We start from the raw sequence: 26,300 nt of genomic DNA on the forward strand, positions 1-26,300 counted from the left end.
CCATTGTATTCTCTGGGCGGTAAGGTTAAAGCTGCTTCATGTTTCCTGTTCATTGTTACCGAAGCCGATCCTCCAAAATACACGTTTGCCAGCTTTGGTTGCCAGGTAAAGCATACCAAACGTCGGACCAGCTACTCCCGACAGTATTTCATTACAACAGTCAATCTGACCGTCGACGCATTACGGTTATCGCAGAATGGTGTAGAGTAACCCTCATTGGCCCATATGAAATGAGTCGGATAATACAATAGAAAGAAAAAACAAAACTGTACTCACCGAATCCGGTATTTGCCAGCCATGGCTATATACATACCACCTGTAACGAGAAAAAGGAACTAAATTATCCAACAATCCTAATAAATGCGTCATAGCTAAGCATCAAATGTGTTATTCGGTGTTGGGTTGGATGCTTGCTCCTTAACCGCGGCAAAAATTCATTCAGAATCAACTATGTCGTTAAACTTCTGTATTTGTCTTGTCTCGCCTAATCGCCACGATGAGGATAAATGTTTAGATAGATAAAATTGCTAAAGGGACACTCATGGTCAGGACAGTACTCGAATCGGAAACCTTTCGTTGCGTGATTTTGTATTGACCTGCTCAACGTTCTCGGGCCACCTAGGCGGCATGCAATTCACTGTATAGGTGGGTCTCATGTGACGCCAGGATGCAAACAGCCATCATATTAACGGCCAATTTTACTTGTCGTTTGGAAGGAAATATCCACCACGCAGCGTTCGTTACATCTGCACCAACTGCTGCACGTTTGTTTTAAATCACTAATATCTGTGTTAGGATCTTCCGGCCGACAGCTTCAATTCCGTATGCTTACAGAACTGGCCTCAATCATGGCTGCTCGAAGCCACAATGCAACGGTTTGTGACCTATTAACATTTTGGAATCTTATCAAGTTTCCCACAAGAAATTCATAAACATTATAGGTGCGTGTAGCTTCACATTTTGTATCTTGTGATATCGTTGACGTAGTGTGCGAGTCACACTAGGATGTTCACACACAAAGAAACACAAATTCAGATCTATTGATGTCATGTACTGTTGTGTGATGTGCTGTGTCTTGTTGCAATTGCAACATATTTGGACCTCTACTTCTTCAAGACAATCTAGATGTAAATGCTTACCAACAGTACCACTTTGTTCAGTATTGTTAGGCCGGCCCCCGTGGCGGAGTGGTTGGCATATATCGCTACGACGCCAGGTTCGAATCCTGGCCTGGGCATGGATCTATTTCATCATATCATCACTCATCCCAATCTTCGCAAATTGGCACAAAGAGCGAAGTAAAATAAAGCAAATCAATCAATTCAGTCTTGCTGGAACGTACAAAGCAACCGCTCCACATAAAATTTACATCACAACTGGGGAAATGCTTCAAAACGTAGCCAAAAATACGGTGAAGCATGTTCCAAATATCTACAGAGCATGCTGGAACTTATAAAGTACACGAAATTTTCAGTATTAATATCCACGATCTACTTTTAAGCTGAGGCTTCACGTGCTCATGTGAACAATAACAGGCGACGAGACGCCCTTGATCGTTTGTTGCGCCAGGTACTAGACATAGTAGCAACAATAACAAACAAGATTACAGTAGAGTCAAGACAGGAACCGGTGTGCAATCAGAGCAGCGCGGAACAGTTACTTTGACACAATCCTCTTTCCCTGTTGGTTGTTTCGGGGATGAGAGTTTCAAAGGTTGCCGCTTGTTGCTCAAAGCGGTAGGTCTAATTGGTTGTTTAACCGCGAGTTCCTTAGTAGGTAGACGGGGCAACAGAGGGTCACTGACATAAAGGCGGTCTCCGCGCCGGATGTAAGCGCGACCTCACTGTAGACTATGTCTATGCTTACCATACGTCCGGGATTAGCCCGGACACACCTGTTTTTTTTAGAGCTGTCCGGGATTCCAAAATGTCCGGGGTTTTGAGAATCTGAACATGAAAATAGCTACCGGTATAGAATATTCACGACCAAAAATTATGACCCCCCCCCCCCCCCAGGTACCAATGTTATTCGACTCTGGGTAGGCGCCGGGGACGCTTCCAACGTTAGAACATAAAGGATGCCGTAAATATTGATGGGCTATTTGATGAACAAGGTAATTCAAAACCAAAAGGTAGGTTGTGGTTAAAGTTCTGAAAAAGTACCAGATACTATTGAAGAGAAGTGGCAAGCAATTTTAAGTTGTTTCAAAAGACTGATATTTCACGTAACAACATTTCCAAAATGGTTGAGTTTGCTATGTCTTTGCCTGAAACATCTGCTCCAGTTGAGAGAGTATTTTCAATTATGGGGAATATTTGGTCTGCAGAAAGCGGTAGACTTCTAGCATCCACTGTTAAACATCTGCTGAAAGTTAAAATTAATTCAGAACTTTCATGTTGTGGATTTTATAATGTTTTTAAAACAAACAAGCCATTTCTGAAAAAAAGTCATGCCTAGTGAAAAGTACAACTGAGTCAACTTACAGATAATGCTACCTAGAACAGAGAGGCTTCCTAAACATCAGAAAATGTATTATTCAATTAAACATTTGAAAATTTATTGATTGATTTTAGAAAATAATGTTAATATTATTTTTGTACAATTTATAGTTTAATGTTCCAATAAAATGTTAAGGCTTTCAAGTCATTTCAATTTATTTTTGTAAAAAAAACTGAAATTCAGCAGTAACGAGTTGATCGCGAATATGTCCTGGGTTGGACCAAAAAAATATGGTAAGCCTAACTATATCAGAGTTTCTTCTTCTTTCCAGGCCTGCTCAGATTGTTCAGGTGTTGATAGGACTTGCAATTTTTTTCACCTACGGACTGCAATTTTATATTCCGAGTGAAGTAGCTTGGAAGGTAATACAACCAAAAATACAGAAGAATCCTGTGGTGGTTGAAAGAATAATGAGGGTTTCTACAGTAATTGGGACAGGTAAGCGAATACAGTAAAGTTGATATTTCAGGCATGTTCTCTTTGGTGAAATCAGTGAATTGTATACATAATTGGCTAATATTAACTATTTTTCAATATATATGGTGAGAAAAAAAAATTGGAAACAACGCTCAGTCAGGATTAACATTTCCCATTTTGCTGGATCTTCCTCCACTGTGCAAATTTACTTGAATTCTACTACCGTGTTTGAAAATTCATTTGCACATTTTTATGTAAATGTATCCATGGATGTCCGTAAAGGGGAACAAGGAGAAGAGGGTAACAAGGGGCCTTGCAAAATAAATGCCAACTTAAGCCCCTATCACACGGAACTGGATTTCTAGTAGGAATCCCCTAGTTGGCGCTGAACTAACTTTCTAGGTAGCAATCATGGCCGCCTGGCTGACTGCTTGGCTGGTTTGGAGGAATAGGACATGTTCTAATTTCTACTAGCTTTCCTCGACTGGATTCTGTGGAACAGCCAATCAGAGCAAAGTTTCGCCATGTGAAGATAATCTGTGAGTGTGCAAAGGAGCGTATTTTTGTCTGTGGTTTCCGAGTGTTACTCCAGCAATGAATAACATATACAGCATGAAAGACTCGTTGAATTACACCATCTATGCTGAGTGCACGGTGTTTACATTTGAAACAACTAAAATATTCTTCCATACGTGTACAGTAAACGTTGTAAAGTATGTATTTAAGCAGCGCCATTGTTTTGTACCTATTCCTCTCGATTGAATAGCTATCGGCTTTTAAAAATGTGAAGTGATACATTGTTTACATCTCACGCGGCCGCCATTACAACTTCCCTCGTATGGGAACAAAAGTATATCGACAAGTACGCTGGTAAGTATCATGCGAGGCGAAAACTACCAAATTGGTAGCCAGTTCAGCGCCAACTAGGGCATACCTACTGGATATCCAGTTCCAGTGAGTAGAAGTTGAATACGCCAGTGGCAATTAGTGCATGGGTGTTAATTAATTTGCACGTACTTAGAACTAATTTGCACGTACTTAGAACTAATTCGCACGTACTTAGAACTAATTTGCATGTACTTAGAATACTTTACATTTATGTATTTGCTTATTTAAAACTTTTTATGAATATATAATTATTTATTTTATGAAAAATATGTACTATATAGAAGGTAATTAGAGGTACTAAAGGCTATGCATATGTTTTTATATTCATTACTGCAAAGTATGTAATGTATGAATTGATAATATTAATGTTTATAGTATTGAAAATAAGTTTTCTATGGTTTATGAACCGTTATGAACGGTGGTAATGGGTGTAGGTACAGGTCCAATTGCGATTTGGGACGGTCCCGGTACTCGAACCCGCGATATGCAACGGTAATAAATGGTTAGGCCTATAGTGTATACAACGTATGTAATAATTTCATTATGTTATGAAAGACGGTGGTCTCAGACGCTAGACAGAATACTGTCTCCGAATCTCAACTCCGCGGTAAGGGTAGATGAGAAAGAAATTTGGGGGAAGTGCGGTCAAGGTCAAATGACGTCAGAACAAAGAAAGAACCCGATTGACCAATCAGAGATCGCGTCGGTAGATTTTCAGAACCGGTTTTTCCAAGGTCAACTATAACGCAAGAACAGGGGAAAGGTATGCAATACTGTAGGGCCGGGGAGGGATTGAACCAGACAACAAAGGATGTCTGGGAATGCGCAGCAATGGTCAATTTTTGGAAACTGTGCGTCGCTTGCACGCTAGAACATGTTTCTGTCTAAGTAGGCCAGGGTTACCGAGAACACAAGAAAAAAGGATTTTTGGATACCCAATTAGATTGGAGCGAGAACTTTAATTTGAACAAGGAGAACGAAGCGTAGGGGTTTATTATCTGTACTATGAAGAAGGGAGAGCTCTCAGGGACTGGGCCTACAGTTTTCACTATTTGCTTTTATCACGAGAACGAACCTAGGACCCTTTGATTATTGATTTAGGTAGTAAATTTATGATACTGTGTGCTATTTAACATAATATTGAGTTTATTTTTTACCAAACTTTGACTTTATGTCAAACATTTTCCCAGCTTATCCTTATTTTTATCAAAATAACACAATTTAATCTGTTCAGGAAAGACTTTTAGTTACATTTTCGACACACAAAGTGTGTGTTCTCAACTTCTATGTATTTATTTCACAAGTTTAGGCTTATTATTACTCAAATAACACAATTCAATCTGTTCAGGAAAGATTTTTAGTTACATTTTCGACACACAAAGTGTGTGTTTCAACTTTTATTTGTTTATTTCACAAGTTTAGCCTAATATTTACTCAAATAACACGATTTGAACGTGTTTTTTTATTACATTTTGGACACACACGCACTCACACACACACACACATCCACACACACACATCCACACACACACATCCACACACACACACACGCACACACACAGAGAGAGAGAGAGATTTTTTCCAAGTTTACAGGATTATTCTCTAGTTTACTCAAATAACACAATTTAGATGTGTTTTGAATTAAATTTTGTACACATGAAGTGTGTTTCGTCAAGTTTTACCCTTTCATTTTACAAGTTTAAGCTTAATATTACTCAAATATCACAATTTAATCCAGTCAGGAAGGATTTGTTATTATATTTTGGATGCACAAAGAGATGTTTTCAATTTTTTTACTGATTTTTTGCAGGGTAGGTATTAATTTTTATTTATTTTGTTTTGTATCATATATACATTTACAAGTTTTTAACTTAGAGTTTAGTATTTATTTAAATCTTTTCAAAAACACTAAAGAAAAAGTACTTTTAGCTAAAATGTAAGCCACAGAATATATTATTATTATTATTATTATTATTATTATTATTATTATTATTATTAGGGTTTACTGATTTCCACTATGCTATTTTTGGCTCTGTATTTCTATATGTATTAATTTAGGGCAGGTTACGCCTACTAAGTAGGAAAGTTTGTTTATTTTAGAGTTTGCTGAGTATTTTGTTACTCTTATACTAGGTAAAGTTTCCTAAATATATCAGGTAGGGCTCCATCCATATACTTTTGTTTTTGCTGTTTGTAGATGATGTGATCAGCATCACTCTCCATCTGCTTTCTATTTTATGTACCCAATATTATTTTGAGGCTTAGTGAATTCTAGAGCCTATTTATGCAGGAGAGAGGGCTTGAAAATTTTGATCTCAGATAACCCACAACTATTTGTCAGAGTATTTTAAAGGATATTTTATATTTATTATGTGCCACTAGAATATCAAAGCTTGCTTAATTTTTATGTCTGTAACGCTGTTATTGTATTTCTAGCTAAGGCTTACTGGATAAAGTACACGAAATGTTTATAATTTCGACTATTTACCTTTATACGAGGCCAAATTTTTAGTGTAACGAAAATTATTGTGTGTCTATAAAGACTGAAATTCCTTTACCGATGGGTCCATAACTGGACGCTTACCAACATTGTTCCTTTTTTTTAAAAAAAAATATATAACCATTTATCAATATATTGTCAATTCACAGGACAAGACGAAGTTCACAGACGACTGACTATATGGACCATAGGTCCACTTGCTAAACTTTTTTCTATGCTAGAAGAATAATTTAGCCTTATAGCCTTTTTCAAGGTATTTTTGAAGTATTACTGGTTTTTGGGTGCATCAACACTTGGGTTATTTCCACTTGGTTTATTATACGAGGCTACAATCACTATCTGAACACTAAAATCCTCTGATTGAAACTAAAAGCTTAGGCTGTAACTAGGGACTTAGTATGTATATCGACAATTTATAGGACAACACGAACCTTACAAAGGATTAGAGGTGACGTAGGACCACACGCCAGAGGTTTGTTAATCTGCAAGAAGCACTTACAGCTAATATTACGAGGAAATGAGGTTGACTTTTACTGTTTCACAAGAATGCTATCTTTTATACACCCAATATTTGCTTTTTCAACTAACTACTTGTACCAGAAGCACTTACAGGCCAACTCTAACTAGACTTCGACTTATTCTATATCAGGTGCTAAATTTATAAAGAACTATGATTGTGTATATTTCTGAGGAAGTACGCAAAAGCAGATTACCCGATTAAAGTATCTGAAAAACAGATTTTTCTATGCAAGTATATTTTTATTGACTGGATTATTTAACAGATCAAACAGGAAGACTGCAAAATTCATTAAATGTAGTTCTATAGTATAGGTGGTTTCAGAGATATAAAAAGAACAAATATAAGATTTCGCTTTTTTTGCTTCTCAGGCTAATCGTGACGCTAAGGGTAAATGGCGAGGAAATGTAACGGAGGAGAAACAGTCCCAAAAGTTATGGGCTGCATGTAAGTTAATACCACAGAGATATTACAGTAGGGGTAGGTTCTACCACCAGAACTTTTCTATCATAATAATACTGGTTATGCTGTACTGTTAGCTAAAGATGCTGATATTTGAGAAACTTAAAAGCTTATTTGCAAAATTTTAAGATAAATAATAATCTGTTAGACTGTAAACATATTTTATATCCATTGACCATGACAAAATTTAAAAATTGTTATCGCCCAGACAGGGACTCGAACCCTGGACAGATAGGTTAAAAGCCTAACGCTATACCAACTAAGCTATCTGGGCACAAGGTATTCTTTTCTTGAAAAGTTAGTTATGTTAAGAAATATATTGAAACATTTGAGAACACTTTTGGTCTGGTTCGACAGAGAAGGAGACAACATTTCCAAATTTTTACAGACTGGGTGTATTTTTCCACTATAGAGGCCTTCACTATATGTAATTCGAAACGCTAAAGTTCAGCTAGCTTCCAAAATTGAGGTAAAGATTGTGTTTGGCGAGATTAACAAGTTACAATTATATCCAGTTACGGACAAATAAAGCTAAAACTCTCAGATTTACTGTACTAGCCAAGTTTTAGTAACATTTTCTTCATTTTAGTACAAATACCAAAGAAATAGGTATATTTTATTTATAATTTGACAAAATGTACTAGTATTTAATTCACAAAGTTAGGTAAAAAACAGTATTTTTTTAAAATATTGTTACTGCCTTCAAATTTTATGTTATTTAGCCACTAACAACTGGTTTACACTGTTTGGCATCCTTTAAATAGGAAAAGAAGGAATTATTTGTTTAGTATTTTTACTACTTTATATTTATTTAAGAAAACAATTCTACAGTTTAACTTAATTTTAACAAATTGTTACTAATTTATATATCAAAGTTATGTTATTTAGAGTGTATGAAGGCGTATAAAGTTAATCTTATCAGTTCAACTAACAATTATATTTTACACACAAATGATAATGTTTACAGTTAAATTACTTGAATCAGAGAATAATATTTTACAGTAATTGATTCATTCAGCACTAGTCAGTACTTTTATACATCAGAAAGTTTTTTTAAATTTTCTATTACGCATGCTATTTTGGGCTATTCTTAAAATGTATTTCTAGGGCAAACTGGATTAATTTTCTGCTTATAATGCACAATGCATTGTACAATCCAAATATTATGCTTATTTAATGTATAACTAACTAACTCTCTAGCCTTCTTAAACCCAAATGTTCATGGCTGCAGCAACACATGCCTTTCATCTGTCCATGTCCTGAGCAAGATCTATATACTTCTTTCCTTCCCTACCAATTTCCTTTAGGTCCATCTCTACATTATCCCTCCATCTTTGTTTTGGTCTTCCTATTGGTCTTTTACCCTCAGGTTTCCCAACAAGAATCCTGTATACTTTTCTTTCCTCTCCCATTCGTACCACATGATCTACACACCTAAGTCTTCTTGATTTAATCATTCTAATAATATTTGGACATGAATACAAATTATGTACTTATAAATTATGTAACCTTCTCCACTCATCTGCCTCCTCATCTGTTTTAGGCCTAAATATTTTCCTAAGGATTTTATTTTCAAATACTCTCAATTTATGTTCCTTTTTCAATGAAAGGGACCAGGTTTATATACTGTATTTAACTTTTATTTTTTGTAATTAACAAAAATTAAAAGCGTATACTGTAGTTATTATATCTTTTTCTATCAGCTTATTTTGAAATTAATATTATTAGGTATAGTCTTTGATTTATAACTATATTGCTTTTTTATCAATTTATCTAAGAGTACACGCAGACAAACACATGTGTACACACTTTTATGTAAATAGATATGCCTTTTTTCAATATTTTAGTATGAAGATTGCACTTAAGCTAGTTAAGCAAGGGTAGGAAAGGTAGGATTTCTGAGAATTTGTTGCAGGATTTTGTGGTCCAAGTATAGATGAGAACTGAGCTGGGAGACTGTTTTGAACCTTTTCATGAGAGTTTGCATGTGAACTGTATGCAAATTGAGCACTATTGACTGTGTATGCTTCTAAGTTTTGCTGTTATTTCACATCAACTCTGTGAGACTGTAGACAGTTTTCCCATTTCAAGTAGTTTTTATTGATTGTATTTGTATATGTTTTGGGGACTTAGCAGTTTTAAGTTATGAGGCAGTTTGTTGAAGAATATTTTTACCGGATTGTTTTGAGATATTGAGTGTCTGCTGTTTTACTTGTAATTATTTTCCTTCTTGTGTTGTGTATTTGACTATATTTTGTCCAAGTTCGTAGTATTTAGAATAATTGTTATTGACTTGTAGATGTAGGGAGTAATAATCCTTTGCAAGATGCCCTATACTTTAGTCTGAACATTATTCTTAGTGTTCACTTTTGAAGCCTTAGTATTCTGGTAATATTATTAATGTAGAGGTAAATTAGGCTGAAATGTAGGCATTTTTCTGATAAATTATACTCACTTAGTTGTTTCAGCAGGTAGAAGTTGCATGATGGTTTACTGCTGATGATGTCAATTTGCTCTTCTTATGTACTACGTATGATGTAGCTTACTTGAGTAATTGGAATTTTCTACTGAAAAAAGGATTGCTTGTCTATTTTATTCCTATGTTGTTGAGTTTGTCCATAAGCAAGCCATGTTTTTACTCTATCTTATGCCTTGGAAGAATCTAGATATATTGTGTTTGCAGTTTTATGTTTCTCTAAGGTTTCAGCTATGTAGTTTATTAAACTGTGCTATGGGTGTGACTATTGATTTCTCTTTCTTTGATATTCTAGTGGCACATAATAAATATAAAATATCCTTTAAAATACTCTGACAAATAGTTGTGGGTTATCTGAGATCAAAATTTTCAAGCCCTCTCTCCTGCATAAATAGGCTCTAGAATTCACTAAGCCTCAAAATAATATTGGGTACATAAAATAGAAAGCAGATGGAGAGTGATGCTGATCACATCATCTACAAACAGCAAAAACAAAAGTATATGGATGGAGCCCTACCTGATATATTTAGGAAACTTTACCTAGTATAAGAGTAACAAAATACTCAGCAAACTCTAAAATAAACAAACTTTCCTACTTAGTAGGCGTAACCTGCCCTAAATTAATACATATAGAAATACAGAGCCAAAAATAGCATAGTGGAAATCAGTAAACCCTAATAATAATAATAATAATAACAATATTTTATTATATTAATAAAATTATTATTATATTATATTATATTATACTATTATTATAATAATAGTCCTCCTCCGTAGCCGAGCGGGTTAAGGCGTTCACTCGTCTTGAGATCGTTCGCTGCGGGACGGCGTAGGTTCGAATCCGGCTCTGGTCGGAATTTATTCGGCCTACGTATAGGGCCGGTGGCAACCCACCATCGTGAGGAAATTGGGGAGCTCCGAGTGAGTGAGCGTAACCCGGTCCAGAAGACCTACAACAACGGCTGGGGGTTCGTCGGGCTGATCACCCGTCACCCCAATACTGGTCTAAGACCACGCTATAACAGGTGAGGGAGGAACAGTGTGGGAGGGAGACCAGCAGTCGGTAGGTAAGCCAAGGCCCGCCAAGGTGCTGTAGAGCTGTAGGGATATGTTAATAATAATATATTTTGTGGCTTACATTTTAGCTAAAAGTACTTTTTCTTTAGTGTTTTTGAAAAGATTTAAATAAATACTAAACTCTAAGTTAAAAATTTGTAAATGTATATATCATACAAAAAAAAAAAAATAAAAATTAATACCTACCCTGCAAAAAATCAGTAAAAAAATTGAAAACATCTCTTTGTGCATCCAAAATATAATAACAAATCCTTCCTGACTGGATTAAATTGTGTTATTTGAGTAATATTAAGCCTAAACTTGTAAAATAAAAGGGTAAAACTTGACGAAACACACTTCATGTGTACAAAATTTAATTCAAAACACATCTAAATTGTGTTATTTGAGTAAACTAGAGAATAATCCTGTAAACTTGGAAAAAATCTCTCTCTCTCTCTCTCTCTCTCTCTCTCTCTCTCTCTCTCTCTCTCTCTCTCTCTCTCTCTCTGTGTGTGTGTGTGTGTGTGTGTGTGTGTGTGTGTGTGTGTGTGGATGTGTGTGTGTGGATGTGTGTGTGTGAGTGCGTGTGTGCGCTTTTGCAGATGCTACCTTATGGGGACACTCGTCAGTTGTGAATCCACCTTATGGGGACCGCACCGACTTGTGGGGACCAAAATCCGGTCCCCACAAGGAAATCGTTACGAAAATATATTTAGAAGCCTCGGATCACTGCCCTTGAATTTTTGAGGAACGATAATGGAATTACCTAATAGGAAATACTTGCAAGAACCTGATGGATAGCATCCTTACTTGGGAAAATTTGTTTTTCACGTGTCCCCATAGGGTGGCAAATTTCAATGCAACGTGTGGGATGAGCTTACTATTTTCCACACCAGGTGGCAGAAAAATCGCGTCCGCGTTACACACCCACACGCTCTGGTTTTATCGCCCTTGTCGGTACCCGGGGGGAAGTGGAGTAAGGCGGGAGGTTTCGGGTGGTGGTGCGGTGAGAGGGGGAGCGCATACACACGATTTCTTTCCGAGTAGACCTTGTGGGTACCGGAGAATCACCTCCCGGTCTAAGGCCAAGATATTGAAGGTGTATCGGCGCTCGTCAGGAGAGGTTGAGACAGTGTCTGGCTGAAGGTCACTTTTTACCCCAGAGCTTTCTGGAATTCGATTTCTGAAATACTTTTAATTCTTATTATTTGGCGCCATTACCCTCTATCTAAATCTATGTTTCGCAACCGGTGTTCCTCCACAAGGTCACGGGTGTACTGCGAACTTTTCTTGTAGTAACAAATTGAATGTAAATTATTTAATCTGACTACCATGCGAGAGATCCGGGTTCGATCCCCAGCGGGGGAGAACCAGTATATTTTCCACCTGTTCAAGCGGTTCTGGCGCCCACCCAGCGTCGTATAAAGTTGGTACCTGGAGAAAACTTTTGGCTAAAGAAGGTGGCCATGGACGTGGTGCTGATCACTTCACCCCCACCTTCGACCGTGATCAAGAAAGTGTAGGGTCCAAACTCCACACCCACTTTACTCCTTCATGGCATGCCTTGATGGCAAGGGTCAGTTTGTTATTACACATACATAATCTCTACAGGCGTTTCGGATCCATATAATCAGCTGCATGAATCGTTTCAATAATAATAATAATAATAATACCAAAAGTACCTATGAGTGCAGTGAATTGTATTATTATTATTATTATTATTATTATTAGTAGTAGTAGTAGTAGTTGTAGTAGTAGTAGTAGTAGTAGTAGTAGTAGTATTTTTAACTGATTATATTGTAACTCATTCCTAAACTTTTAATTTATATCAACAGTGCCGTAATGTATGTTTTTTAGATAAATAAATTTTATGATGTGCCGTGTTCAATACTGGATAATTTATGGTATTCTGCGAGGACAAGAAGGTTGCGGAACATTGCTCAACCTTTACTTTTACAGATGATCGAGTATTTTGAGGGGTTTAGAATTATCAGAAGGAAAAAGAGGGGAACACTATACTTTCGGAGGTATTTTCTTATGCCCTGGTACCTTAAAATTAACTCAGGGCGTGAGTTCCGCGATATTTCTTTTACGGATTCCCTTTTTGATTCATCCTTTATTTTCCTTATTTTTTTTGTTTACAGTAACTCACTGCGACATTGGCATAAAGAACCAAATTTGTTCGGTTTTCCTGAACAACGTTGATTTTACAGCATTCTACGAGGAGATAAGTAAGATTAAAATAAACGTTAATAACACTGGTCTACGTCCATTTTGCTGACTGGAGTCTGATGGTTGTTCTTTAGTAATTCGAGGGTGGTAAATCCAAAACCGAAATCCGTTTTTTTCTATCACGTCAGGTTTCGGAGGAAAAAAGAAAATTATCTAATATTAGGGATGTATATTTAGAGCAATGAAACAACGTAGTCCGTAAAGAGGTCACAAGATGGCAGCACATGGAACATTATAGTGATTATTATTTAAATCAGTTATTCGAACATTGTTAACCTCAAAACAAAGGACAAATATTACTAACTTAGTAAGGAAAGCGTATAGTGCATATTTCGGGATTAAATTGGGTGACCAAGATAAATCCTGGGCACCTCATAAAGTATGCAGGACCTGTGTAGAAAAGAAGGAAAGAAATATGTTAGCGTCTGGAACAACCTTCATGTATCTGGACAGAGATAGGCATGTATTAAGATATTTTCAAAGGGACGAAGAATATGTGTATTGTACAGATGTGAAGGGACTAATTGAAGCTATGGGATGTACGTATAATGCAGAAGAATGGAGGCTTTTTATTGATAGCAAGAGGAGTTTGAAGTTTGTGTTGATACATAATGGCAATAAGTTAGCATCCATTCCTGTTGGCCACTCCGTACATTTGAAGGAAAGCTACGAAACAATGAAAGAACTGCTTCGAAAGAAAAAAAGTATGCAAATGACAGTTGGCTTGTGTGTGAAGATCTCAAGGTCATTTCAATGTTACTTGGTCAACAAGCAGGTTTCACGAAATATCCATGCTTTTTGTATTTATGGGACAGTCGAGCAAGGAACGAACATCGGGTACGAAGACTGTGGCCTGCCAGGAAAAGCTTTGAAGTCGGGGCGAAAAACATCCAGAACAAACCGCTTGTTGATCCTAAGGAAGTGTTACTTGCTCCACTGCACATTAAGTTGGAATTAATGAAGCAGTATGTAAAAGCTCTGGATAAGAATGGGGCTTGCTTTAAATACATTTGCTCAAAATGTCCTGCATTGACGCATGAGAAAGTAAAAGCAGGTATTTTGATGGTCCTCAGATAAGGATGCTAATGGAAGATGAAGAATTCTTACAAACAATTAACCACACAAAGTAAGATGTATGCTGTGCATTTTCTGATGTCAATACAAACTTTCTTGGAAACTTCAGGGCGCACAACTACGAGGTTCTAGTTGAAAATTTGTTGGTGACGTTTCAAAAGTTAGGAGTAAATATGAGTGTCAGGCTTCACTTCCTGCACAGCCGCTTAGATGTATTTCCGTCCAATCTTGGTGCCGTAAGTGAAGAACAGGGCGAACACTTCCACCAAGACATAAAAGCCACGGAGCACCGATATCAGAGGAGATGGAATGAAAACATGATGGCCGACTATTGCTGGTGCTTGCAGCGTGACGTTCCTGAGGCCACGTACTCCAGAAAATCAAAGAAACGAATAATTTTGCCTAAGTAAGTATGCATGTTGTGCTATTCTGTGGTGTATGTTAAGTTTAGCATAAGTACAGGCATCAGGTGCTGACTGTATGTGCTCGTGAAACAAATTGATCAATTTGCCGGAATTACCTAAACTTTTTGTTCATTAAGAACTCCCTATTGAGAAAATAGAAACGTATGTTTGTTAAACAACGTGACGTGATACTCTGATTGAACATCTGACTACTTCGCATTCTCTTTGCAAGTGCTGTTGGAATGTAGCCGGATATAATTTTCTGAAAATTTTGAAATGTGACTTGTCAAACAATGCAACTTAATACCTGTTATCAGCTCCGCCACCTTATGTATAGTCCTATAATTTCATTATGTGCAGATATCTATATGGAAAATTGTTGGAGTTTAGCCCAGTATTATAATATTGTGAAAATTTTCAAATGTGATTTGTGAAAAATTGTGACGTGATACACTTTTTCTGACTACATATTTGGAATCAGCGACCTCAAATTATATAGAATCAGTTATAATATGTAAGTCAGCAGAAAAAGAAATTTCATTATGTGCAGATGGAAAATTGTTGGAGTTTAGCCCAGTATTATAATATTGTGAAAATTTTCAAATGTGATTTGTGAAAAATTGTGACGTGATACACATTTTCCGACTACATATTTGGAATCAGCGACATCAAATTATATAGAATCAGTTAAAATATCTAAGTCAACAGAAAAAGAAATTTCATTATGTGCAGATATCTATATGAAAAATTGTTGGAGTTTAGCCCAGTATTATAATATTGTGAAAATTTTCAAATGTGATTTGTGAAAAATTGTGACGTGATACACATTTTCTGACTACATATTTGGAATCAGCGACCTCAAATTATATAGAATTAGTTAAAATATCTAAGTCAGCAGAAATCTTTTTTTCATATGTAGATCAGTGTAATAGTAGAAGGTAAATGTGTGTTAGTGTTCAACATTAATAATATTTATGAATACAGATACAAAATCACATAAGTGTGTAATTGGTTTTGTAATGTTTTGTTTGGATAGGTTACATTGTGTTTCGTGTGCCTTAATGTTAGTGTTAGTGTCAAAAGGAAGTCATGAGCTAACAAGACGTCCGTTAAAAGTGAAAAGTTAGAGAGGCCCTATCACGGGTAAATACATGTTGTTCAGTTATTTTTTCCACTTATTTCTCTTTGATGCAACCTCGATAGCGAGAAAAGATTAAGATTCAGTTGAAGTGAAGAAACTTCTTTTGGTACTTAATTACTGCGATGTGTAGGGAGTAAAACCACAGACTTAAAAACGAGTGAAGAACAACGTTAATACCTATTTTGTTCTTTGTTTCTTGACTGTAAACTTACTGTTCTCTAGGACACAGCCTATATATTATGCAAGTTCTGTCCCAAAAGTAATTAGACCAATTCTAGAAAAATCGTTTTGTTGAAGGTACTGGTGTGTTTAAGGGGGCTATCGAATTTGAACTTTCTCAGAACATTCTCTGCACATAAATACTATCAATTAAATTCAATACCAATTTTTTTTGCCCGACCCTGTGGCCGAGTGGTTAGCACATCGCGCTGCGACGCCAAGGGTCCCGGGTTCGAATCCCGGTCGGTTGGTTGTTTGTGAATGTCCATTCATCAATTTCATCATTTCATCACTCATCCCCATCTTCGCAAATTAGCCTAGAGGCACAAAACGCGAAGTCAAATAAATTAAATCAATCAAAAAATCAATACCAATTTATGTGATGTACAAATGTGAATAGAATTTATATATTTTCACATATGCCTTTTTGAATGTAACAATGCTATTGTACGTTTAATACGAGGGCCACTATTTATATTTTGAGCCTTGGCAACATTGATTGAAGTTAGGTGCGATTTGACGTTTGCACGTAATCGTCTGGCATTATTGACCATAACGTACTTCAAACGTTTTGTCAATAGCTTGATTTGTGTTGTTTATGTTGCCTTGGAGATTGCGCGACAACAATAAAATGGAATTAACTCGTGAACATTTTCGTGCGATGAATTTTTACGATTTTCGACGTGGATTATCAAGACAAGAGTGCATCGATCAACTTTCTTCCACATTTGGCGATGAAGTCCCATCCTTTGCCACTGTGAGACGCTGGTATAATGAATTTAATCGTGGCCGCCATTCGCTCACCGACGAGATTCGCGAAGGTCGTCCAAAATCAGTTGTTGTTCAAGAAAACATTGATGCTGTGCAAAACCTAATACTGCAAGATCGTCATGTGACATACTGTGAGATTGAGGCAACCATAGACATTAGTTCCACCAGCATATATAAAATATTACATGATCATTTAGCTGTGAGAAAGGTATGTTCTCGTTGGATCCCACACAATTTGACAAAAACTCAAAAAGACGCTCGCGTCAATTGGTGCAAACAAATGCTCAATAAATACAATCGTGGTGCTTCAAAAGACATATATAAGATTCTAACAGGTGACGAATCATGGATATATGCATATGAGCCGGAACGTAAACAGCAGTCGACTGTATGGGTGTTTCAAGATGAACCCAATCCAACAAAAGTTTTTCGAGCTCGAAGCACATCGAAACAAATGGTCGCCTGTTTTTTCGTTTTTCGGGAAAACTGATCATGTGGCAACTGTGCCTTTAGAGGAACGTAGAACGGTCAACTCTGAATGGTACACAACAATTTGTTTGCCAGAGGTCTTCGGTCAAATACGGAAAACAAACAAACGCCGTCGGATCATTCTTCATCAAGACAATGCCAGCTGTCACACATCTCGTCTAACAACCGACTTTATGAACAGTCAAAAATCGAATTGATGGGTCATCCGCCGTACAGTCCTGATTTGGCACTCAATGACTTCTTGTTCCCGAATGTCAAGAATAAATTGCGTGGACAACGATTTTCGTCGGCGGAAGACGCCGTTGATGCGTTCAAAAACCATATTATGGAGGTGTCTCAAGAAGATTGGAAAAACTGCTTTGACAAATGGTTCGAACGAATGCAAAAGTGTATTGTCCATAAAGGAGAATACTTCGAAAAACAATAAAGCAGTTTTCAATGCCAAATTCTTGTTTTTTCATTGTTAGGCTCAAAATATAAATAGGGACCCTCGTATTGTTGCCAAGTTGCTCGATGACTTAGAGACAGTCAAAGACGACAGTTGCTACCACTAAGTTATCCAGATACCTGTACCCTGCACCGTCCCGTTTCAATTTATTCATCATTGTTGCGGCCTACCTGGAAGGAATCCTTGATTCTTCAAACTGTTATGGGTTTTCAGCGACGCATTTATAACTTAGCAGGGGCAAAGGAGACACTTGCTCCCAATTTTTTTTGGTTTATGGAGATTCAAGAGATAATGGTACTTTTGTTAACCTCCTGAAACCCGAGGACTACAGTAATCAGTAATTTTATGATTTTGCAAATGTAACACTTATTTATCAAAATAGTCCTGGATGATATTTCTATGAGCTGCAAAAAAGAAAATATTCTGCTCACCCCCCCCCCCCATGAGTTAAGCTCCAAATTTTTATACTATAATCTGAGCATACGAAACAAACATTGAATATTTCATTCTGTAAAATAACGTAAAGTTTTATGGTTGACGTAAAAGTGTGGAAGAAACCGAAGGAAAATTAAATTTAGATAAATAACATCATAAAATCGGATCGTCTTAAGAGTGGCCGCGGTGGCTCAGTCGGTAACGCGCCTGACTACCATGCTCAAGGTCCCGGTTTCGATCCCCGGCCGGTTCAAATCCGGGAACTTTTCTAACGGTGGAAGCGGCCCCGGCGCACACCCAGCGTCGAATAACATGGGTACCTGGGGGAAACCCTGGGGGGTAAAGGCGGTCAGGGGCGTGATGCTGATCACATCACCCCCACTCACGACCGGATCAAGAAAGTGTGGGGCGTTACCCCCACACCCCCTATACGCCTTCATGGCGTGGTGCTATGCACAGGGGAACACTTTACCTTTTTTACCTTAATGTGAACGAAATTAAATAACGTCTATTTCTGCCATGAATTCAATGGCGCTTCCAGAAAATTAGTAAGAAGCCTAATGCTGCTTTTTCACTCTTGCAGATGTATTTTCCCAGTATTTCATATTATTTTTGACCGAACTGGAGCTACAAATTCAAAGCGCGACAAGGACAACTTGAAACGTAACCCCATAAGAAATCAAATCCCGGAACCTATAATTACAAGATCAACGTTCTATCGGCGATGCCCCTACGTAAATTCCTCAGTGTATGTGTAAATAAAATAGAGTAAGTTAGTTACCATATATTTTCAACCGTGTTTGGAATTACAGTTTAATGTGGAATCTGTCCCGGGGAACCTTGATTGCAGCTTCAACCACTCGCTATCAGTTGTATCACGTTTTTCATTTTTCTTGGTAAAGGATATACGTATATTTACATTTGGATGGTCACTGATTCACATCTCACGACAGCCTAAAAAGTTCTCGTTGTCTTGTTGAGTCTATTCAGGCGACTGCTGAGATAGTGCCGCTGACGCTTTATTCCCTGCCCTTTATTTTCACTTTCTATACACGTCATCCTCTCGTCGCTGTTCAGTTAATTTTGAGGCCTCCTCGATGGCGCAGTGGCAGAGTCGTCCCCTTGTCATCAAGGGGTCCCTGGCACATAGTGGTTCGGATCCCACTTTACTTCTCTACCTCTCTTTCTCTCAATGAAAGAAAGAGAAGAGAAAAGAAAGAAAAGAGAGAGAGAGAGAGAGAGAGAGAGAGAGAAAGAGAGAGAAGGGATAAACTGTAGATCCAGTCCCGATTAGCGTAACTGTGCATAAAGTTGACTTAAAACACCAAATCAATCAATCAACCAATTCAGCTAATTGTGCATATAAGCAATGATGAGTAAATAAACAAGCACCCAATCACAAAAACGATCCTTCAATTTTTCGCTTCTCATTAACTTAATTCATAGTTTCCAAAAACCTTTCAGCAGACGTGAATAAAAAGCGTAGGTCGTTCCCCGTGACGTAAGCATATCAGAATCAGCTGCCTTGTGACTTGAGAAGGAAAGGAGAAACGTGACAGGTTAGAAGTTCAGATTGCAATGCCTGGATTCGTGATACCCACACACATGCTTGGAACCTAATGTCTTGTGTTTCGTTGTTGATAAAAACACAGCAGCCCCAGAGAACATTTGTGGAAGTTGTTCACAGCATGTCCACTGCTCCATTTCGACCTTGAGTTTCTTCGCTCGAATCACTTTGAACTACATCGTGTGATGTAGGTATATTGGATGTCAAACGTCCCATCTTGTGAACGTCGAAATACATAACATCTTTTATTATAAAGTTGATATTACAAAATATATGCTACGAATGATGTGATAAAAAATTAATGGCAGTTATTTTCCTCAGGACGTCTAACTGCCAAGCGGGTGACCAGGGTTCGATTTCCGGGTGGGGCATGATATACTTTCGGAATTTTTTCCGGCCTTGTCCAAGCATAAAGCGGGTCTGGGCTTACACAGTTTCAAATCTATTGCTAACTGGGGCCAACCCTGAGGGGTAAAGGCGGCGGCAGCGTGCTGCTGATCACATCACCTCTAAATGCCCGAGATCGAGTTCGAGAATATGAGGGGTCCTATACCTATATCCCCTAAATGTGCCTTTATGGCACGATGCTATCTGCACGGGGAACTTTACCTTTTATCTCACATTTATCACAATAAACAAGCTATGTTGAAAAATATAGTTCTGGCTGGGTAAAGGCTGTGTAATATCCCACTTTATTTTTCATGATTTTCTGTAACGTTACTAAACACGATATTTATTGCCATATTATTTTTATATTATATTTTTGGATTATTTTATATTCCTTTTAGGAAACTGATTAGCGAATGTGTAAAGTGTTTCTCTCCAAGTCCATCAGCCCGTATGAACGATCAGTGTCTCAAAGCTACAAATTAAAAAATCTGATAGACCTAACAGATAGTAGGTAAACACATCTCTATCGGACCGTCCGTCTGTTTGGCCGTGAGGGACAAGAGTCAATGCGAGGTGAGACATCCAAATCACAGAATCTGTTGACGCTACATCCGTAAAAATAAACACAATTTACGAGAACGACAAAGAAAATTCTAAACAATCCCTGTATAAATTATCTCCAATCCAATCCAAAAGTCGGAAACCACCCATATATTTTCTCCAGATATTATATATGTATTTATTTATTTAACAAATGATGCCACAGAACATTGTTCCATTGAGACATACATACATTTTGTGAATTATATATGTGCATTACATATATCTGTGCATAACATAAATTGTTTCACTAATTCCTATACAGACGAACCACTCACCCCTTTCTCCAAAGAGCCAGTAGGACTCTTTTGAATGATTGAAATGACAGACTGTTTATATCAACGCTCGGATCATTTGCTACTACTTCATTATAAGTTTTACCCATTCTCCACATCGGAGATATATTTACATAATTTGTTCTAGATTTTGGTACATGAAACAAACCGGGTTTCGGTCTGTTTCTCATTTGAGATACATGATATTGTAATGCAGATACTAACCCCATAGAGTCTATTTTGTTATTTGCAATTTTATATAACGTGCTCATCAAATTAAGATTAAACTTTTCTTCAATTTTTTCAATGTTAAACTGCGATACAAGCTCAGAGTACGGATTGAATTTGGGATATACTTTGTCTTCTCTATACTTTATGAACCTCAAGAACTTGGACTGAATCATTTCTATTTCCCTCATATGTTGTTGTTTTTTTTTGTCCAAGGGCTGCCATATTACCGACGCATATTCTACGAGTGAGCGTACTAGGGAGACATACAAAAAATATTAATATTGATGTACTTTCTAGATCTTCCCCACATATTTTTATCAATCCTAATTTCTTATATGCTTGGTTAACGATATGATGCATATGCTCTTTAAAACATAGATTTGCGTCATACGTGATACCAATATCCGTGAATTTAGTGACCTTAGCTATTTGTTTTCCTCCCATCTGACACTGGAAGTTTCTTTTATTTCAGCGTTTGTTATATACATTACCTGACATGTATCAAGAATACAAGTCTATAATTTTCGCTCCATTGTAGTAATATATTTACGTCTGCCTGCAAGTCAAGGCTGTCTTCGTCAGAGCAAATTGTTCTAAATATTTTTACATCGTCAGCAAATATGTCAACGTGATTTCGTAATAATTTTCGGGAGGTCATTAATAAAGAGTAAGAAAATGAGTGGGCCCAAATTGGATCCCTGCGGCACCCCAGAAGGCGTAGGGTATTCCCGAGATATGTATCCTCTATAATTGACAAATTGCTTTCGGTCCATGAGGTAAGATTTTAGCAGCATAATTACGTTTTCACAAATATATTAAAATACGATAGTTCCTGAAGTAAAATGTCATCATTTACCGAATCGATCGCCTTGGTCAGGTCAGCATAGATACCTGTTTCCTTTCGTCTAGTTCATAAGCTACAAAATGTGCAAATTCGGCAAGGTTTGGGATTGTCGACCTCCGCGATATAAAACCATGTTACATGGTAGATATAGCCGGTCGTACGTTGGCCATTATTCTGTCGTATAGTATTTGTTCAAACACTTTGCAAAAAAACTGAGAGAATTTACACTGGCCTAAAGCAATCAACGTTCTTTGCATTTGCCTTTTTTTGGGAAGGGATTAACTTTAGTGATTTTCCATTTTGATGGGAAGTTGTGATGTTCTAAAATGTTATTGAATATTATACTCCCCTTGACCACATAGGGAGGAATGATGTCCATCCTCACTGCTTTTTTGGCTTTCAACATTTTAATTGCTTCCTCGATATCATTCAATTCGATATACGATATATCGAGTTGGGAAAGCACTCCGGTTTCGCACTTATCTGATTCAACTATAGAGTACTGTAAAGAATCTTTGTACACCGATAGAAAGTAGGTAGTAAATGCATTTACAATAACGTGTCCATTGTGTAAGATTTCATTGTTGTATTCAAAAGTATCACTACCTGAATCCCTCTTTTTATTTCTAATATAAGTCCATACATAATTTACATCTATCCTTATGTTTTCCTCCGTCTCACGGATGTACACTTTGTACGCTGCTGTTACCCCTTTCTTTATCTCTTTCCTAAGATTCTTGTATTTCCCTTCATGATACTCTGCGTTGCAATGACATTTTCCCCACTTTTTGTAATGATATAATTTTGACATTATTTTCCTAATAATGTCACCATTGAACCACACAGGATATTTAGGTACCTTGATGCGTTTCAGTGGTACGCAGTCATACAAAATATTATACAAAATATCATAAAACGTATTAGTTAGTGTATTGACATCCTCAATATCGCATAGATTTACCCAGTTATAGTCTGTTAATTTTCGATATAAAGACTGGAAGTTCGCTTTTTTGAAGTTTTATTGAAAACTTACATTTTCTGCTTGAGTTGAAACATGGACCATTAATGTAGCCATATGCGTTATTAGGAGATAAAGTGCTTCATCTCTGAGGCATGTTAGATACCCCGTACGCCAAATTGGATTCGCCATATTTGATCTAACCTTTTTTCAAACGAGAATAGGGGTAAGTAACACATCAAACATCTTTGACAGTTTTCGAGTTCAGGAGAACCATTATTAAGTACGTAATTTTATATTATGCAGACACTCAAAAACGAATAAAAATCCCTTAAAAAGGATTTCAAAATGTGATATTTCAGAAAATTTCACGTTATTTCGGTATGACACATGATCCCCTTTCCAATTAAAAAAATAAGCGGATTTGAAGTTGGAGCGGGTATTCTTGTTGCACTCTTTAGTCCAAGACACAATGGTAATGATATTATTGGTTTAACGTTATGCGTTGTCATGAAATTGGGTGGTTCCATGTTTTTGCCTGTTTATACGTCGGTACTTTTTGACACCCCGTAACTTCGAAAGTAATACAGATATCTTAAAACCGGATTTCACCATTCAATTTTTCAGAAAATTTTACATGAATTTGATATGTCATTTGCCTATTCCCATTTGAAAAAAAAAGAAGAAAAACTTTCTATCCACTTTCATCAATTGATTCTCATATCGTAGAATAACAAAACAGGAGAAGAAAGTAAGATATGGACACATAGACTCCTACATACTGCACGATATTGCATTCACGGATTATAATATCTGTATAAATTATATGGGTGTTTCTCTTTCGACTTTCGAATCACCCTGAATTTTAAAGTGGTGACGTGACCTAAACGGTTTGAGCTATAAATTGAAATTTGTCAAACCAACCGGACGCGTTATTAAAAATCTCCATTGAGTCTTTCATTTAATTGTTGTAGTCATTCACGAAATAATTGGATAGATAGTCAAAAACCATAAAATAGAAGCGTAGATTCCAAATACTAGCATGGAGCGGTATAAAGTATCTGGATGTGAGTATCCGTCTGTTTATGGGAGGCAATGAATCGAAAGTCAACAATGAAAATATTCTTATACTTAAATATCTAGGACTCAATTAAAGCTACGAACGTGTAATTTGATAGATATGTTAAATAGCAACTTCCATGTGGCGTAACTTGGGACTTAACTTGGGGGGGGGGGGGAGAGGCATGATCAAATTTTTTTTTCATCCCATAACTACTGTATTTGTAAAATTAAAAAGTTATATTAATATAAAATCAATTTTTAATTAAACTTTTAAAACCATTAATTATGTATTGGAAAATTAACAAGCCGAATAGAAATTTTAAACACACAGCAAACTTTTGTTGTTATACTTAATTTAAACTTAGGAGATAAAAGAGCATTCTTCTTTCTGGTTGAGCCCGACCCTGTGGCCGAGTGGTTGTCGACCTCCGTGGCGAAGTGGTTAGCAGAGCGCGCTACAACGCCAGGGGTTCTGGGTTCGAGTCCCGGGTAAGGCATGGGTATTTGTGTTCGTCCAGTTGATAAGAAACAAAGAAAAATGTAAGAATTGAAAAGTGTAAAAGTGAGAAAAATAGTGAATGGTGGGTGATACCTCCGTGTAGGGGGTATTTCCTTTATATATATATATATATAAAAAAAAAGTGGTTAGCACATCGCGCTGCGACGCCAAGGGTCCCGGGTTCGAATCCCGGTCGGGCTTGGTTGTTTGTGAATGTCCATTCATCAATTTCATCATTTCATCACTCATCCCCATCTTCGCAAATTAGCCAAGAGGCACAAAACGCGAAGTAAAATAAACTAAATCAACCAACCAACCAATCTTTCTGGTTGCAAATATTAGTCCTTGGGGGCTTGTTTTAAGGTGGCCTTCCCCACCTGAAAATACTTTTTTCAAATGGTTCATGTTAGAAATTTTAATATTGAAGGAGTTAAGGTCAAACTGTTTCAACAGTGAATAGATGATGATGATCATGCACATTCGCTGATGCCAGAATTATTTAATATATAGCAAACTGTTCGCATTTAAGTATTCAATTTAATATTTTTGATATTTAATGTAACATCTGGTTATTCACGTGGGAATTTACAAATACAATTGTTGTCAATATTATTTAAACTGTAATCAAGGGACCCAGGTTCGATACCTGGTAGAGGCCCATAGTGATTCGGATCCCACTTTAAACTAGGTCCAGTCCCGATTATCCTATTAGTGCATAAAGTGAGGTTAGAACAACAACTTAACAAGATAATTTATACGTCACACAGCATGCATGAAACTTTTCAGATTCGTTGACTTTCTGCTATCCACTGTGTACGTCCCAGCACAGAAATATCGACTTGTATGGAAATTTTCACACGCATAAATCTTCCACGGTTTCATGTGATTTCCGGTGGCCGTGAAGAGCAGGACTTCCTCCATGCCGTAAGGACCACACAGTATTTGAAAAGCCCTGAAAACCTGGACAATACTACTTTATAAATTTGACATTTAACCAACGTAGTTCTCTTTCTAAATTTTGTAGTCTTCTTCTGTGAGAGGGCGCGATAGTTCGCTCTTTGTATTTCTGCCATTTTTTAAAGAACAAGAATCAGAGCTCAACCATGTATATACGATGAGTCCAAAGTGTACCTGGGGAGGGGAAGGGGTGATTCTGAATTATTTATCATCATTTTTACCCCTGTATCCTCATTAAATAATAATATATTTCAAGAAAACTGGTCATGTGCTTTGGCTTTCAGGCCTTTGAAAACTCTGTACCATGGTGTGCAAAGTATGCAGTACGGTGTGAGGTTGTTTGCATGAATTTAGTTTCATCTAGCACAGTATAGTTAAACTATTTTTTAGCGTGTAAATTTTACAATTTGTTTGCAGCAAGTTTTGTCAATCATGTTGAGCTGTTAATACTTCTAGTGCATAATGGTTCTATTATTGCAGAAGAAAACTATAAATGAGCCCAGCAACTCATCAATTCCTCCTCTGTAAACGATACCTATTCTTCAAATACAAGTGATAGAAATGCAATAGTTTTGCGCTATCTATGTTGAAAAATGATGGTACCCAGCCACGCAAGAAATGTGGGTTTTAGAAGGGAATTCCTTCAGTATTTGGAATCATGTGAGACGTGGCATCCCCAAGAGTATCCGTGAGGTCATAAACATACTATATATATAGACCATAATACAATTTCGAAGGTGTTTTTATGCATAGCATATTTCGATCTTTATATAGCATATAAATCCGATCCGCCACATACCACATATAGCACACAAGTATGAGTGAAGCTTGTAGTTCTAATGAAGCTTCAGGCCTCCCCGATGGCGCAGTGGTAGCGTCGTCGCCTTGT

At 37.0% G+C, this 26,300-nt stretch overlaps 1 protein-coding gene across 3 annotated transcripts in view; it reads left to right on the forward strand.

The window, feature by feature from the left end:
• Positions 1-26,300, forward strand: part of LOC145990987 (proton-coupled amino acid transporter-like protein pathetic) — a 106,049-nt gene that overhangs the window by 29,170 nt on the left and 50,579 nt on the right. For all 3 annotated transcript variants that reach the window (XM_083126615.1, XM_083126614.1, XM_083126616.1), the window contains exon 9: positions 2,771-2,937. In XM_083126615.1, coding sequence (XP_082982741.1) covers positions 2,771-2,937 — 167 coding nt within the window. The remainder of the gene's footprint in view (positions 1-2,770; positions 2,938-26,300) is intronic.

This window comes from Lepisma saccharinum, chromosome 8 (genome assembly GCF_977018435.1).
Source record: "Lepisma saccharinum chromosome 8, izLepSacc3.1, whole genome shotgun sequence".
In the NCBI taxonomy this organism is placed as follows: Eukaryota; Metazoa; Arthropoda; class Insecta; order Zygentoma; family Lepismatidae; genus Lepisma; species Lepisma saccharinum.